This window comes from Colius striatus, chromosome 10 (genome assembly GCF_028858725.1).
Source record: "Colius striatus isolate bColStr4 chromosome 10, bColStr4.1.hap1, whole genome shotgun sequence".
Classification (NCBI taxonomy): Eukaryota; Metazoa; Chordata; class Aves; order Coliiformes; family Coliidae; genus Colius; species Colius striatus.
In genome coordinates, this window is record NC_084768.1 from 10922183 (window position 1) to 10938781 (window position 16599).

General features: G+C 37.2%; 1 protein-coding gene across 7 annotated transcripts in view; it reads right to left on the bottom strand.

Moving 5' to 3' along the window:
- Positions 1-16599, bottom strand: part of DENND1B (DENN domain containing 1B) — a 153856-nt gene that overhangs the window by 63386 nt on the left and 73871 nt on the right. For 4 of the 7 annotated variants that reach the window (XM_062003322.1, XM_062003321.1, XM_062003323.1 and 1 more), the window contains 2 exons: positions 15414-15467; positions 12475-12585 (listed from right to left, as the gene is read on the bottom strand). The exons of 1 other annotated variant lie outside the window; for it this stretch is intronic. In XM_062003322.1, the coding sequence (XP_061859306.1) occupies positions 12475-12585; positions 15414-15467 (165 nt within the window). The remainder of the gene's footprint in view (positions 1-12474; positions 12586-15413; positions 15468-16599) is intronic. 2 more of the 7 variants (XM_062003324.1, XM_062003327.1) reach the window with 1 other exon arrangement.

Here is a 16599-nt window from a genome sequence, read left to right on the forward strand (position 1 = left end):
AGTGCTGCTTATTAGACATTCACTTTTACAATAACAAAACAAAGAGCTAAAAAGAAAATGTAAATCCTATCCATACAGGAAGTGTTAAAGTATTATGGATTTTACAAGGGGAAAAAACCAAACCTTCTTTGTGGAACAGATCAGCAGTTAAAGCTTTCACACCCTGGCTGTCTTGGACATTTAGACTTGTAAATAAAAATTACACCACAGTTTTATACTTTATGTATTTTTATATCAGAAAGGAAAAAAAAATAATTATAAGACCACTGCAGCAGAAATCATGGACAATTAGAATTTGTGCAGCAGAGTTTGCTCAGCACTCAGATTAATATAACATGATTAAATATGGAAAAGAAGAGGGTCTGAAAGCTCCTGAGGGATATCATTAGGGCAAATTGCCAAAGAATGAAACATGAGCCAGTCAGGAGTGTCTGGAAGCTGCAGTAGTACCAAGGGACTTAAATGTTCGACAGTTGGAGCTTCAGTAATGTGTGAACTGCAGGTTAAGGTATCAGGAGACTCTGTTCACTGACACACGGAATGTCACTATTGACCAGCGAACCGCCCGAGCCTGACAGATACACCGTTGAAAGCCAAGGATATCATCATTCCGTATTTAAACTCTTTGTTTCAGATTAACATCTCCTTTCCTAGCTTTACCTCAAGTCTCCACAATTGCTCTCATTTAAGACTTCTAATACTGGCTATTTTAGTAATTATTGTGTTATTACTAAGAATGAACTGATTTAGGTGGGGAAGAAATATCTTATCCCTCTTGTAAGCAGTGAGATTTATGACTTTATTTCTATATTATCTCTCTCTGTAGTTTAACACTACCAACAGCACAGTCAAGCTCAGCATCATGTTCTTTGCTCTTTTACTCCAAATGGATATGGAATTACTGATTAGTATGTCCACATATTATTGTACATAGTATATAAGCTCCAAACTGCAACTACCTACATCAAAATTAGCATTTCATAGGTTTCAATCATGGACTGTAATAAAGCTGAGCATACAGTCATACAGGATATCCCCCACAGTATAGAGCCGTCTTCTCCTCCTCTTAATAGGCATTCTTAAATTATGAATTAAGATGACTATATCATTTGCATGAAGAGGTGTTTTCTTATGCATATGTCTGTGTTAGAGTTTAGTCCTTGCTTTAACAGAAGTGGACACTTCCTTAAAAATATCTGAGGTTTTATTAACTCTCTTGTTTTACAGTCTATATTTTGGTGTGGCACTCAGACTAGCATCTATTTCTCATTTTTAATCTGAAAAAATGTACCAAATGTTTACTTCTCCTGCTAGAAATGCCACAATCTGATCACTTAAACATCAAGGTTATGTTGTACTGTTCCTTGCTTTTGTTTTTAAAATCATTTTCATGTAACTATTTCTTTAAACATTTCCATCTACGCTGCTGCGGCTTCCGAACATTTAATATGGCATGAATATGTTCACAGCTTCTTGTTGTATACAGCCTGTAATGCAAGCAGCTATGGGATGCTGCTGCTCTTCAAAGTGTGTGGCATTTTAATACTGCACCAACTCTGCCTTTAAGCAAATACTGATACAAGAATTACACATTTCATATTAAAAACTGCACACTTTCTGGGAAATTCTCTTGCCTTTTTTACTGTTTCAACAGTGACTGCATCTCTCCAATGTATTACCTATTTAACTGACATAATCACTCTTCTAAGTAGAACAGGAACTACTGCAAATCTTGGAATAATGCTATGTATCTTAAGCAAACAGACAGTTCCAAAAGAGCTGAAAAGCATTTGGGGATCAGGTAGAGCCTGCACTACTTATATCAGGACTCAGAGGTCTATAGAGGGACACTGCATTTGGGGGGTGTCTGACAGCATCTGCGCTTGGGATCGGAGCCAGGCAGAGCCCCAGCAGGCACCCTGCCAAACACTGAAGCAGGAGATGGTAAGGCAGAGTGTGCAGCATAAGCTCCAAGGTGCAGAAATGAGCATCTGTTGCTTGACCATTCCGTGCACTACTTAGAGAAAAAGGCATTTGCGTGGATCCTGTCTGCTAATTGCTAGTGCAAAAGGGATTACCAAGACAGAAGAAACATCATAGATAAAAAAAAATCTCCTTTTCAAGACAGGTAGTTATCATTCCAAATTATCTTGAAGTCATCTTCAGGGCTGTGTTACTTAGTTTGCCAGCAACAACTGGTGATTATATGACCTGTAAACTGTGATACCCTTCACAGTTTTGCATGTAAGGTGAAATCATCTGTCCAGTAACATTTGCTATATTTTGATGTATACACACACACACACACACATCTCATTGCTTAACTTTGCAGTTTACTAAAATTAAAGTGAAATTCTATCAGAACAATGCTGGAAAACCTAGTGACTGCAATTGTGATAGTTTTTTACATGTTTTCAGGCAACAAGTCATGTAGAGACATCCTCTTAAAGTCCACTATGCAGGAAAAGACTTCCTGGAGTTCTTTTTCTATCCATAGTAAAATTAAGCAGGCAGTTTTTAAGTAAAGTTTTTGTCTGTTGAAGCTCATTTGTCAATTTGGAACTTTTAATATTTCTGCTCCAATAATTTTCTTTTTTCTTTGGCTTTTAATTGGTTTGAAACTTGTGGGTTTAAATTACACACAAAACGTGAGTCAATTCACTTGAACCAGTTAAAAAACAACTTTTAACAAAAAACATTTCAATATTCAACCCTCTAATAAATAAACACATTCAATCTGAAATCCCTAGAATTTGCATTAGACAAAGTTTCCCATCTCATTCTATCAGTCATGAATTTGCTAACACTGAATACAACTGAAAGTTCCAGTCTATTTCTGATCTCTTCTGATGAGACACTACAGCCAGCATCACCCTATAAGCTTTCATCACCCTGCAAGGAATGTATGTGTTTTCTCCAGAGTTTTGGAGTGATTCTGGTACAATAACTTTATCTTTGTCTACTCAAAAAAGATCCCTCCCAAAAGCTGAAGCTATGTGTCTAGTGATAATACAGTCTCTCCAAATAGTGGGAGGCCCCGTTACAAAGTTTGTTATCAAAATTCCTTATTGGGTGACAGTAAATTGATTGCTACCAAATCCCAGTAAGACTAAAATAATGAACGAATTTGAGAGAGTGATGAGTCACTTTCCACCTTATGGCAATAAGTAGCCACTTGGGAAGAGGGCTGGTTCCAAATTTACGTGCAGCTGAACAAGAACAGTCAAGACAAGTTTTAGTTGAAGACTGGATCAAAGCAGATTTACCTGCTCCTGGGAACACACAGACTGTAGCTCTTTCCCTATCCCTCATGTGGATGCACTAATTCTGAAGGGTGTATCTGCTACCCCAATGCTCTCTTCTATCAGTGAACCTTTCCACTCTGGATTTTTAAAGGACTGATCCCATTTCTTTCTTTTTATCTGATTTTAGTTATTGCTAAAACACTGTGAAGTGTCTGGAGCCATAGCAATTCATGAGAAAGATTTTCTGCATTCACTTGATACCTATTATTCACAAAATTTCAATGAATAACATGAAATAATCACACTGTATCCTGCACAAAACTTACCTGGCAGTTACTCTCTATCTACATAAATTCTTCCTCTTAAAGCCTTTTCTATAACCAAAGGTAAAAAGAGAAGTAGAGCATAGGTGGCAAGATTTGCACACACCACAACACACAAACTAGGGAAAAGGCAATTGATTAGCAGAATCTTGTCAGAAAGCCAGAAACAGCAACAGAAGTTAGACAAAATGCTAAAGTAAAATTAACCTGTGATACCCTCAACCTTTCAAATCTACTGTAAGCAACTGAAAAACTACTGTGATAAAACCATTTCCTGAAAAACCCTCAAACACTGTCAATCTCTGTCAACACCATGTCCAGAAATGTGTACTGGTGTGCTTTCTCCCTTCTCCCTCACAGTCCCATTGGGCCAAGCAATTGCTTCCCTCCCACTGCCTTAACCACACATATGTTGAAAGATGTCAAAGATTCTGTTATCTCATCTACTAACCACTACCTATAGCAATACATGTTAAGGGATGGGTGAGGATTTTACCACAATTCCAGTAGTTCTATCAACCAGGACCAACTCTTACTGCCCTAATCCCAACAGTCCCAGTTCTCCAGAATTACTGAAAAGCCACTATTTTCTCCCTGAAAGGGGAGCAATCGCAGAGGTGAAAGGAAGCCTCTCCTCCACATTATTACAACAAGGGACATGCATGTTAGAGGGACATGCATATCTACATCTTTTTTTGGTCAGGACTGAGATGGGGCTCCAAATCCATAACAGATACTTAAGATCTACCTTCCCATCCATTTCTTGAACAGGTGTGGGAAGACTGATGGGCAGTAAAAGTGGGAAGGGGGCCCTTGCCTTTCACAGTCTACAACAGAGCATAAATTCCTTTCCAGCTCCAAAGAATAAACAGCCAGACTAAATCATAAACCTATTTTATTCTGCTGGTATTGGTGAGAAGTCAGAAGTCACTGATTAAAAAAAAATTAGCAACAAAAGAGAACAGAATATACTGTCCATGCCATGATATGCAAAGACATTTCTGACGCATTTCTTTAATTTAGCTCCTGGCTAATCGTTTCCCATCTGCCATCCCCATAATCTATAAGAAGAAGAAAAAGAGAAAAGACCTTAAATGAGCCGTAATGCATTTTCCTCCTGTTGGCAAGATGACACCCCCAGCTCTCCTCTCTCACAGAAGGGAGAGAGAGGAAGGGAAATATATTTCCAGCCCACAGATGAAAATTTTAACTTTTTCCATTGTGAAAATTGAAAGTGAAAAAGAAAACACTAATATAAAAAACTTATTGTCTCCTGGGTTTAGAGTTTTTTTAGCATTATTCACTTCCTTTTCTTGTTATTTCTGGGGAAAGGAAAGGGAAGAGGAGAGCGTTATTCATGAATTTGACAGCACTTCATATACAATCAATTTCATTCTTTTCTTGTAAATCTTGATTCACAAAGCAGCATTATGGCATCATTCTTGTGCATCAGTTTGGAAGGGAAAAGAAAAGACTGCAGACAGCGTTTGTTCCTTGCCTATGGCTCTGGGAGTGACATGTTTCCCAATAATGGAAGCTGAGCAGAAAACAAAATTGAAGTGGTAGTAGACAGGTGAGAGCTCAACAAGGAATACCACTGGAACACTGAGCCTGTACTGAGGACCTACACGCATCTTTATAGATACTCAGAGGTATCTGTTTAACAAAGTAGGTGAGAGTGGCATAAAAAATGCTGTGCAATTTGGTTTGATTATTCAATTTCTTCATCCCACAAAGATTTTCAGTATTTTTCATAGGTTGAAAATGAAACTTCTGGAAGTTAGTTGTAGGCTTTTATCCCCAACACGTACGTTACAGATCGGGTTAACTAACAGGTCTCTTCTGATATTCCTTTATCCTATAATAAACTAATCATGCTTCATTATATCATCTGTTCACCAATTTCAGTTTCCTCATATTTCTTCATCTCTTCTCTGTGCATTCTTGACAATTTATTCTCATTTTGATGTTCATTTATTTCCCGATTTTTCTCTCTTCTTCCCTCACAGAAGAACACAAACCTTACATCTTTTTGTCCCTTTCCTGACTATCTCCTGACTCTTCCTCCCTCCTTTGTTTTATGACCTGTCTCTATAAAGATCTTCACTCCCAGAAAACAAGGGAGTTTTGCAAACATTTCTTGCTTCTGAAAGTCAAGTTTCCAGGAAAATAATTTTTATTACCATTTCCTCCCCCAGAGTAACTCCATGGTATGTTCTTCTGCCATACACTAATTAAGAAGCAGCAGGGAACAGCTTCCTTGTGAATAGCTGACAGACAACTTATTTACTGCAAGCAAGAGTAGAGATAACCACTGACTACGGTTCATCTGATCGCTGGCAAATTTGGGAGGAAAAAAAAGCGTGATAAAGCAGCAGGGACCTTGAAAAATGGGAAATCTTGCCATAATGGTATACCAGAAGAGAGAGCTGGTATTACACTCACGCAGTGCACAGTAACTCGTCTTCACATCTTATGCTTCCCATAACCAGTTACTCCAGTGGTACTTTTCTTAGGGGGTAAGACAGTTCTGGTCAGTTGAATATGGACTCTCTCACTTAGAGTTCTTGTACAGCCCAACCACAAAGGTCACAGGACTCAAAGGCTTTTCTTTGACTGCATATGCTCACAGCAGTGCCTGCACTGGCTCCACACAGCATTTTGTTCCATCAGTTTTTACTGATGATGATGAATTGGTAAAAGAAATCATTTTTGCCTCAGATTACCTTAACCTTGGATTTATTCTTTTTCCTGAAAGTATTAGTAAGTGAAAAACATTGAAATTAATTTGTAGATCTGACTGAAGATCTTTCACATTGTAGTATCATCTTCTTTGTTTGTTTGGGGGTTGCAATTTTTCTTAATAAAATCCAGTGATAAAGTTCTTTATGTTTTATTCAGATGCCAAGTAATATCAATCCTCATCTTCTTACTGTTTTTTCCTCCTCTCATGAAAAGGAAAAAAATGTTAGTCATTTGCTGACCACACATTTAGGTTTCTTGTCACAAATTCTTTCACAATTATTTCTCCTAATATTATGCAGTGCCTTTCCAGGTCTGGTTGTATACCCTAAGCAAACTTTGATTCCATATTCACACCCTTGAGCTTCATTGTTAGAAGCACATTCCCTAAGGATGTCCCCACAGGTCCTTAACTACACCCACAACATGCACCTCTGTCCACTTTACCTTCAACTTTTTATATCTGAACTATAAAAAAATTGTTAAAAACCACTCCTCATTTGCTCCCAGACCAAATGATCTAATTGACCTAATATTCCAAAATGAATTCTAATTATGCTTCTGGGAGAGATCAGTGAGTATCAGTGGAATACTCACTGAATCAGTTCTGCTTTGCAAGTTAATGATACATTCCCATCCTTGTTTTGCAAGGACTAAATGTAGGCCTTGCACATTTCTTCCCACTACATACTACAACCTCACAGAAATCTGAGGAATTGATTCAATTTAAAATCTACAATTTTTTGAATTATTGGAACAGTATCATTTATAATGGATCTGCCCTACACTTCATAAATACATTTTAGATAACATTTTGACTGCACTACAACGCACAATTAAATTAGATGCTGTAGTTCGTTTCATCAGAACTGAGAGCATAAGGCAACGTGAGAATGTCACTAAGCTGTATGACAGCTCTCCGTGTCACTTACTTTCTCCAGCGTGGAAGGCCTGTACAGAGTCAATTGTACTGCTGTCTTGGATTCTTAAGTTTGCACCAGAGAAGTAGCTCCATACACAGCCAGCTTTGAACTCAGAAGCAAAAAAAAAAATACAGAAGAGCTTTCTGTCCTTCCAGGCTCCACACTAATGTGCACTGAGCTCCAAAAACCACATCCCAGCAATCTGGCCTAATCGCAAAGTCCTGCTTGGCAGGTTTTTTAACCCTTATCCCTGAATCTCAACATGGAAACCACTGAGAGATTTAAGTGAAGTGAGAGAAAGAGACAACTACCACAGTTGTTTCTTGATTCAGTTGATGATATTACTGCCTTGGGACATATGGACTCTGGGATAAACTCAATCTCAGACTTAAGGTCAAACGCAGAAGCAAAGCAATTCACAAAGGCAATGAGTTTAGAGTACATTTTGCTTTCTCTAGTAGCTGGAATTATATTCTGCAAGGAGCCTCTGCATCTTCCCAGTTCGTGAGTGACCATGGATAGTGTGGCCATAGCTGAACAAGACTGATAAGGCAAGGAACGTGAAGTCACTGATGACTCCAGCTCACTCTAGGCAACTGCAGAAAGTTCTCTTTGCACAAAAGCAGCAGCAAAAGTGATTCTCCAAATGAATGTTTGTGTGTAAATTTATATTCTGTGCTCATTCACCACAAAAAAAAACCCTGTAACTTTTACTGACATACATATTTGGTTTTATAAGGATCACAAAGACACCTCCAGCCAGTGCAAAGCAGAGCACTGTAAGCACCATGGTCTCAGATGCTTGTACTACCTGAAACAAATACTGGTCAAAACGGAGATAACGTTTAGACATTTGCTTTAAAGTGTAGCATCCTTTCCACCTGCCAGTGCAGGCCACAGAAGATACACTCTAGTTAGCATATCACTGACAGGCTGATGAGAAAGCTCCTGTCAGACACTGGCCAGCCGGGTGTTTGAGACAAAATGCACAGCCCCAGTTGACTAGTTAGGGAAAGACTGGTGAGGTACAATTACAGAGGCATATGACAAGCTTTCATGCTTGAGTGACTTGAGAACCGATGACATGGCTTTAAACAGCAATCCTTCCTACCTCCGGTCACAAAACAGCAATAAGTCAACTGATGCACTGTTGTAAAATCATGATTTATTCCTTTGCTTTGAATACATGAGAGTGTGGTACGATGTTCTGGTAGACTACCACAGCAGGTGCACTTGGGGCCGAAACATCTAGGGCCTGCCTCCAGCATGCATAAAAATCAATGCTGTAGTTCAGCCTTCCTAGAAAAGCCATCCCCAGCACTTTAATAATTTATAGATAGACTGAATTAAAAAAACTATTTGTACTGAAACTCGTTACAGCTCCGTGCAGCTGATAAGAATACATGCAGATGTAGTGATGGGTGAGCAAATAGTGCCTGCAAGAACATCCAGCGTGACAATTAGGAAAGGTTTTCCTTTCACAGATAAAGTGAAACAACTAACAGTCACCTCTGTGAACAGATCAATTCCTTTGTTTCACTCATCCTTTCATTTAATCCAAAGCCATATAATTTGTTTCTCTTTCATAGTTTACTGTTCAAAAGGCAGAAATGGTAATTTTTGCTACAAACAGGTAATCCCCAGGACAGCTGAATCCATCTCACTCTAACATTAAGCCTCAAGTAAGCTGTGACATTGGTGATAATCACATTATTAAAGTGATTGGAAAGTCAAGCTAATAAAGGAATCAACAGTTAGTGCAAATAATGTCCCAAAAGCTACAACAGAAAGGAGTGCTAGGAACTTTCCACTTACACCTTAGCAGTAATTATTCAGGCAAGTAGGCAAAGATTTCCACCAAAGGAGTTTGTAAAGGGGTTAAAACACAGAAGAAAAATCAATTTAAATAAAAGTGCAAAGAATACACAACCATAGCAAAAATCAGAAGATGCACATAAAATAAAGTCTGCTTGGCTGAAATAAAATGTAAGCTGACAACTGAAATTCACTCTCAGGATAAAATGGTACTTATCTCTTTTTTTTTTTTTTTAATTAAAACAACACTCAGTAGCTTAAAATAGGCACCTTTATTTTCTCTTTCTTCCTCCAAAGTAAGCCTCCTCTTTAAATGCCCCCTTTTCTTCCATAATGGGACTGATCCTTTACTTGAATACAACAAACGCATGAAATTTACAGGGTAGAAATGCTAAACAAAATTCCCATACATAAGTGCAGTTTTCCATTCCTGGCCCCCTGAAAGAAGGGTGAGGAGAAAGTGAGCAAGGCCTTGAATTATGCCTTTTGTTATCAGTCACTGCCCTGAGATAGTGAACCGAAACAGAGCTGATAACTCCAAGGTGACATCACAACCCAGTCTTCATGAACTGACATAAACACTTGATATTCAGTTAACCCCAAAGATAAAGCACAACTCCCTTAACAGAAAGCTGTACTTGATATCACTATTTTTGAACAAATAATCTTTCCAAGTATCAAGCTGTAATTTAGCAATATCAAAACAAGACCCTTGCAGCACTAAGTACCAGTCTGCTGTGTTTTGTACCTAATAGCAAAACAGCACAAAGCTACGAAGTGCTCATGTCCAAACACACTCCATTTGCTTATTTATATTATATTAAGCAATTCAAGATTTTTAAGAAGAAATATGTTATGCCAAAAGCATATTTAACCACCCTTGGCAATTCAATTAAACTTTTACAGGAGATACTGAAAAGTATTTATTTGTTAAACTACATTGCTCTGTAAAAGAAGCAAGCCTTGCATCAGTCCTGTTCTGTTTATTACAGAGATTAGCAGGTAGTAGTTCCCACTGCAGTTCCTGATAAGCCAGGTCTATTTTTCTGATTTATCAAAACTCACTAGTGCAAGTGAAAGTTAGCCCAGTCCTGTATCAAAAGTGGACTTGATATAATGTGGCAATAATTTCATTTAGCTATGACTTAATGCTAGAAGGCTGAAAAATTAACGAGAAGAAAATGAAATTGTTGTGTCCTCTCTTTTTGGACTTGATCTGTAATATATTACCTACATTCACAGCTTGGGCACATTCTTCAGAATGTCCAAATGCCACTATGAATGTCTGCTACTGCTACCTATTTGTGTTTAGAAGTAATTTGTAAGTGAGGACACCATCAAGATGACCATTACATCGTGAAAAAGTTTGGAATAAACAGCTGAATTTTGAACAAAGCTAGTTTCTCACAACCAGCATATTACATCTGCTATTCTGTAATGACTTTCGAAGAGCCTGGGAGTCGGAACATAGAAATAAGGTCGTTTAGATCAGCACAGTGTCATTCTGATACCTCTTCTTTTGTCATATGTCAGCAACAGAGGTCAGCTGAGATGTTCAGCCTAACAAAAACAAGTCTTAAGAAGATCCAAACGTAAGCTGAGAGTATGATTGTAATTCATGTTCAGCAGATAGACACGTGTCCACTTGCAGAAAGAATCTTCCACGGGCACAGAGCTGCCATCACAATTCCTGTCTCCCCTCTACTGGAGCAGTAAAAGTGGTTTGACTTGGGCATCATTGAAGCCGAATTTTTAATGGTGTGGAGCTTTTTTCTTTTTAGTGTTTTGTTGGTTGTTTTTTTTCTAATATAGCAAGCTGGGTCCCAGATTGGCAAAATGGAAAAAAAAACCCATAAAATTGATTCCAAAGTTTTGCTACATTAGGTGAAAGCCAGCTTCTTTGAAAGGACTTTCCCATCAATTTCTTTTTGCCTATTTGGGTTGTTTTATTACTATGTTTTAACATCCAATTCTTCTCCTCGCCATTTTAGGGCAGGGGGTAAGAAAAAAAGTGTGACAGAACATGGAAATATCCAAAGATAAAGTAAAATCTTTGGTGGTCAAAACAAAAGATATATCTTACACTGCTAATCTGCAGATTGCTCACACTCATTCACCATTTATTTTCCTGGTTTCTGGTGGCTTCTGGTTATAAGACCCCACCTTTCATTTACACTTGAATCACCACGGATGTACTTAGCTTTGTGCGTTCCCCAAATTGCAGATTCAGGGACCCAACTCTGAAAACAACAATAAGAGTGTTACTAATATAATTACTACTACCTAGAAACTGAAAATCTGTCAGCCTTTTATGGTGATTCTGGATCTTCTCCACCTTCAACATCCTTTTGACTCAAAAGAATTTAAAGGGCTTTTATCCACTGTTTATAACCCAAAAGTCCTCACTCCTTACACGCACTTGAAAATCAGAACCAGCAAATCTTTGGAAATATTATTTTTTAGAACTACATCTGACCTGAAAATAAAGGTTCATTTATTTGGTAGGACAATTAGCAGTGCTCAAGAACATAAAGCTGACTTTCCACTACAGAAAGTATATTAAACAAAATGGTTTATGTAGAACTATAAGGAAAAAAAAGGTATATTCAATGACTGTGTTTACAGGCCAAAGGTTCTCTGTAACAAATATACTCTGTGAAGAAAGTTGGTTATGAAGTGACAATCTGGTACTAATGCAAAATTAATCTTGAAGTTATTTTCACAATACAGGATATGTTAAAAACTTGTAAGATTCTGTGAAGATAAAAACAAAATAACATCTGAATATTTACGTGTGCTTTTAAAATGAAACATGCTACTCTTACGATACTAAGCAGGCATAAAGGGAAAAAAGACACCCCAAAACAAAACAAACAACACATTTTAATGTGGGCAGTAGCCTAAAACCCTGAATAAAATAAAAAAAAAGGCAGCTATTTTGAGTTGTACATTATTATCAGTCTGAAGAGCTGCTCCAAATCAGAGCTAATACGGTATGCACTCCCAAACCACTCTAACAAAGATGAAACTACCTATTACCAGGTTAGGATAGCAGCTATTATTATGGACCTTTGATTTCTTTCAAGTAGCTCCAATGGAATAAGCCACAAGTGAATAATAAAGATCTTATAATAGCCCTTAAGAATTCTTTTTAGGTTAGAAGGCACAGAAATGAACTCAGGAGAGTTAAAGAACTCTCATCTCCTGATAAGAAAAATAATTAACCTGACTTAATGTATCTGAGTAGGTCTTATATAAATCAGACTTTTGTACTTCAAGAGCCAGACTAAAACCATATATCAGAAAAGTATGTAGATATTGTCTTATAAGTACACATGGAACATATCTAAAACCACAAAGGTCTGCGGGTCATTTTGTGAAATGTTCAATATATCCTACTTAAAAGGAGACGTGTGAAGTACTTACAGTGCTTAGTTTGCTAGAGGTAATAATGATTCGTCTCTCGTGCAACATACTGGCATAAAGTTGCAGCATGTTGTTCACATCCACAGCAACAAAATATTCAGTGAGGTTTCTCTGTTTAAATAAATAAGATGTTAACAGTATAGCAATAGTAGTAGCTAAGTGGAACATGTCATATATTGTCTAAAAAATTTTGTCAAATTAGTAGGTGGGGAAAAAAAACCAAGCAAAAACTAGCAAAGAAATCCATTTGCATTAGAATTTGTGTGCTTTAAAAATAATTGATTGGGTTTGAAATCAATGAACAGTTTGGTGTAAGTTACCAACATGATTATGTTTGTGAGTTTAGATTTGCCCTTTTTTGTTTTTTCAAATTTGTAAAATATGAACTATGGCATTAAGGTAACCATTCCTTCCAACACAGGAACAGATCTTCCACCACTGTCACTGCTCTGTCATAACTACAATAATAAAACTGGGCTATTTTGCCAGGCTCTGCCAAAGTCAATACATTTTATACTGCTTCAAGTACAGCAAAAGTTTGTTGAAAACCATTAAGTTTTGGTTGGAGCTTTATGTGGCAGGACATTAAACATCCAGTAACACTGGTAGAAGGTACTGGATCCTTCCTGTAGCTACTCTTTTCACCTTTAATAAGAACCTCACTGTGAAAAGCAAAGTCACAGTCACCTCTTACTTATAGTTAAGACAACACAAAAGTGAGAGAAAACAAGAAAAAAGCTGGGGGCAGGGGGGCAATCTCCATGTTCCAGCTGAACTTAAGGAGTATTTCTGCGTGGCACAGTACCAGAGACATGCAAGTTCTGAATAAGCTAAAACAGCTACCAGCAAGAATGCCTAGAGAAACAGTAAATTTTTGTCAACATTAGAGAATGTGTATTAAAGCATACTAATGCTCCAAAACACACAAAAACATTTCATGTCACATATTCCTTATCATATCTGCAAGCAGAACGCTTGCTCATCTCTTCTCAGGATTCAACATGACTGAATGTTAACGTAGGAGGTTTATCAGCTCTACGACCCAACCCGAGGATCGAGATCTGAATACTCAGGGAGCGTGGCATGGGGCAGAGCTGCTGCTCACCAGGTCCTGGTTTATCTCCCTACAGACTCTGCCATGTGAAAAGCTAAATTTAGTTAAAGCCTGGATGATGACCAGAAAGTTGACCTCCTTTTTGGATGTGTTGCAATATTAAATAAAAAAAGAAACTGAAAAGTCAAATAAAGATCCAATGGACAATCCCACTTCATGGAAATTCAGAAATGCATTATTAATTTGAAGACACAGAGTTATGGAGTTACTATCAGTCCTTGCTGCATAATATTTCTGAAGAGATAAAACCAAAAGTTTTAAGGTTAAAAATACTCAATCCAGAAAGAAACTCTGGTCTTTCAGGTGCTACTTTTATCTGGCTGTCAGAGGCCAATGCACAAGGATAATTTGAGCCCAATTTACCTCAGTCCCCCTCTAACACTTGCTGATAACACTATGCTGATTCTGTGTTGTAAAAGCTGGGCTAAAAAGAGTTTGTTATCTTATAAAGACCAATATATCTTTGTATCATCTTTGGGAAATAGTCATTGCTGCAGTACATCTGAACAGATCCTGTCCCTGAAATACATGAATCTTACAACAAAGAATGAGAAAATTAATTTTAATGCTATTTTACTGTAGCCACCTCACCTCTTCCCTTTTTGTATGTGTTAACTCTCCATTAGTACCATACTACTTTAACTTACACTGGAAAGATGACACTTTTATAAATAGAGTAAAAACCAATTATTGGAAGGTACCTTGAAGGTTCTTTTTCCTTTCTCCCATAAACCCAGAAAAAGAAATCCACAGTGGCACCGTTGCATGGTGCCCCATCAGCAAGAGGCCCAGAGGGAAGCTCCCTCACTTTTTCTTTGAGTTGAATACACAATACACCTTCTAACCTCCAAAGCTATGTTTTTATGAGAACCTCAAATTAAATGCTAGAAGAGGAGATTCCTTCAAAATAGAGGAATTCGATCCACAGGGTGAAACATGAGAAGGAACATTTAAAAATTAAGCCCAGCCCTGCCCAAAGAGCCCTTGCAATGAGGCCCTGTCTTATACTCCTCTACCCAGCAACTTTCCATAGTTTTCTGGGTTGCAACAAGGATCATGCTTTCTCCTCTGGGTCCCTGGTGCTTTCTGCACAACCACCACAACATCTACCACCACCCAGTGCTGTGGTTCTGCAGGATTTTGTACCGTGGTGAATCTTCCAACTGTTTAACTTTCAGAACAAAGCTATTCTTGGAACGTGTAAAAATACACATCTAGACTTCCATATCAAATTCCAAACTTAAATGCAAGAGGGAAAAGCAGAGTGTCTCAAAGTCCTTTTATTAGTTGTTCCCCACCTAAACACATTGTGGATCCAGCATCTACACAATGCAAGTCTTCATAAAATAAAACCAAGCTACAAATAATAACAACCACCATTCCTGCTGCATGGTTACCATCCAAATTGTTTTCAGACAGTCTGAAACAACATCTTCTTACACAAAAAACCCCCTTGTATATCTTGGTAGCTGGATTTGCAGCTAACACAGTGTTTAAAGGGCAGGTATTCAAATAACACGAGGTGCAGAAGTAGAATATATTTTATATAATTAATCCAAATAAATGTAAACAAGCCAAGTAATTATGAACAAAGAGTGGCTACAGCAGTGGTCAAAAATGCCCTATTAATGCTTTAAAATGGGTTAATGATGAATGCAATAGTAACTACTAGCGAAAGGTTGTAATAATAGACATCAATCATATTCTAAAAACAGTCTTGGGGAAAAAAAAAAGGTCTCTTGTTGATAAAAGCAGAGTTCAGTGCTACCCACAGAATAAGGCTGATACCTCTCCTAAATATTTATAAAAGAAACTGCATACTTACGCTTTCAGGGATTGTTGGCAATCCAGTTATATCAGGAGTAATGAAATACGAGTGCTAATCAACAGGGGGGACAAAAAAACATGAAAGATTTATGCACACAGAACCCAAATTTTCCTTTTTTAAAAAACAGCTTTTAGGATTTCCAGTCCCATTTTTGCTTAAGCAAATAGCCATTTTCCAATAGCATTCCTACCACTACTAGACAAAGAATTAAGCAGATCACAACATGAAATGACAAGCTCTGGTTCAGCACAGCACACAAACCAAGGGAACAAAACACTGGGCTGCAGTTTTGAAATAACACTGAAAATAAGCCAGCTTTAAATGTTGTCACAAGCTTGTGAGCAGCATTGATTGAAAAATTGCAACCAAAAAATTGTTAAAGAGCAAAATGTAAATTTAGAATGGAAAAGGAAAACTCATTCACATGGGAAAATTAATTAGAATGGAAATATTATTACTTGATGTACATTCTCTTCTCTTTCTGAACATCTCTGAATCAGAAATGTGCTAACAGAAATGCAAGGTCTGACAGCTTGAGATTCCACAATCATTTATGAAATACATTAGCAATTTTATACATCTTAGTTTGAGGCCATCTAGGATGTAAATATAAAATGGATTCAACTAAAACCAGATGTAGTTTAAATTATTCTCATTAATCCAGTGCTTTTAGTAGTTATCAGATGTGGACTTGGCAATTTTAAGGCATTTTTGCATATTCATTTAAATCTTGAAGGACAAAAAACCTTAAATGCATGCTAAGTAAATGTGATAATTATTGACTTTACACATCTTACTTGTTTTTAAATGTAATTTTGACATTTTTGTAGATTTTCTTTGTTTTTATAGGATATTTTAGAATTAGAATTAATACCACAAATACACAGTTTCTATTCAAGTCAAATTTGAAAAAGATACACCAAAACATAAAGGAAGTCTATGTGGTGTTAAACATGTCTTGTGTTCAAGGAAACAAAAAATATTTATTAATACTATTAACTCTGTGTAGGAGACTTATTAAATCAGCTTGATACACTTAATAGACATTTTTCCCCACAAATTAGGTCATTTGGCAATAGTTAAAAATGTAAGAAAAGAAAAAAAAAGGCTTAAATAAGGCATCCCCATAAACATTGTAGCACTTGTACAAAAAAGATCCCAGGTTATTGTTTTACATCAACAA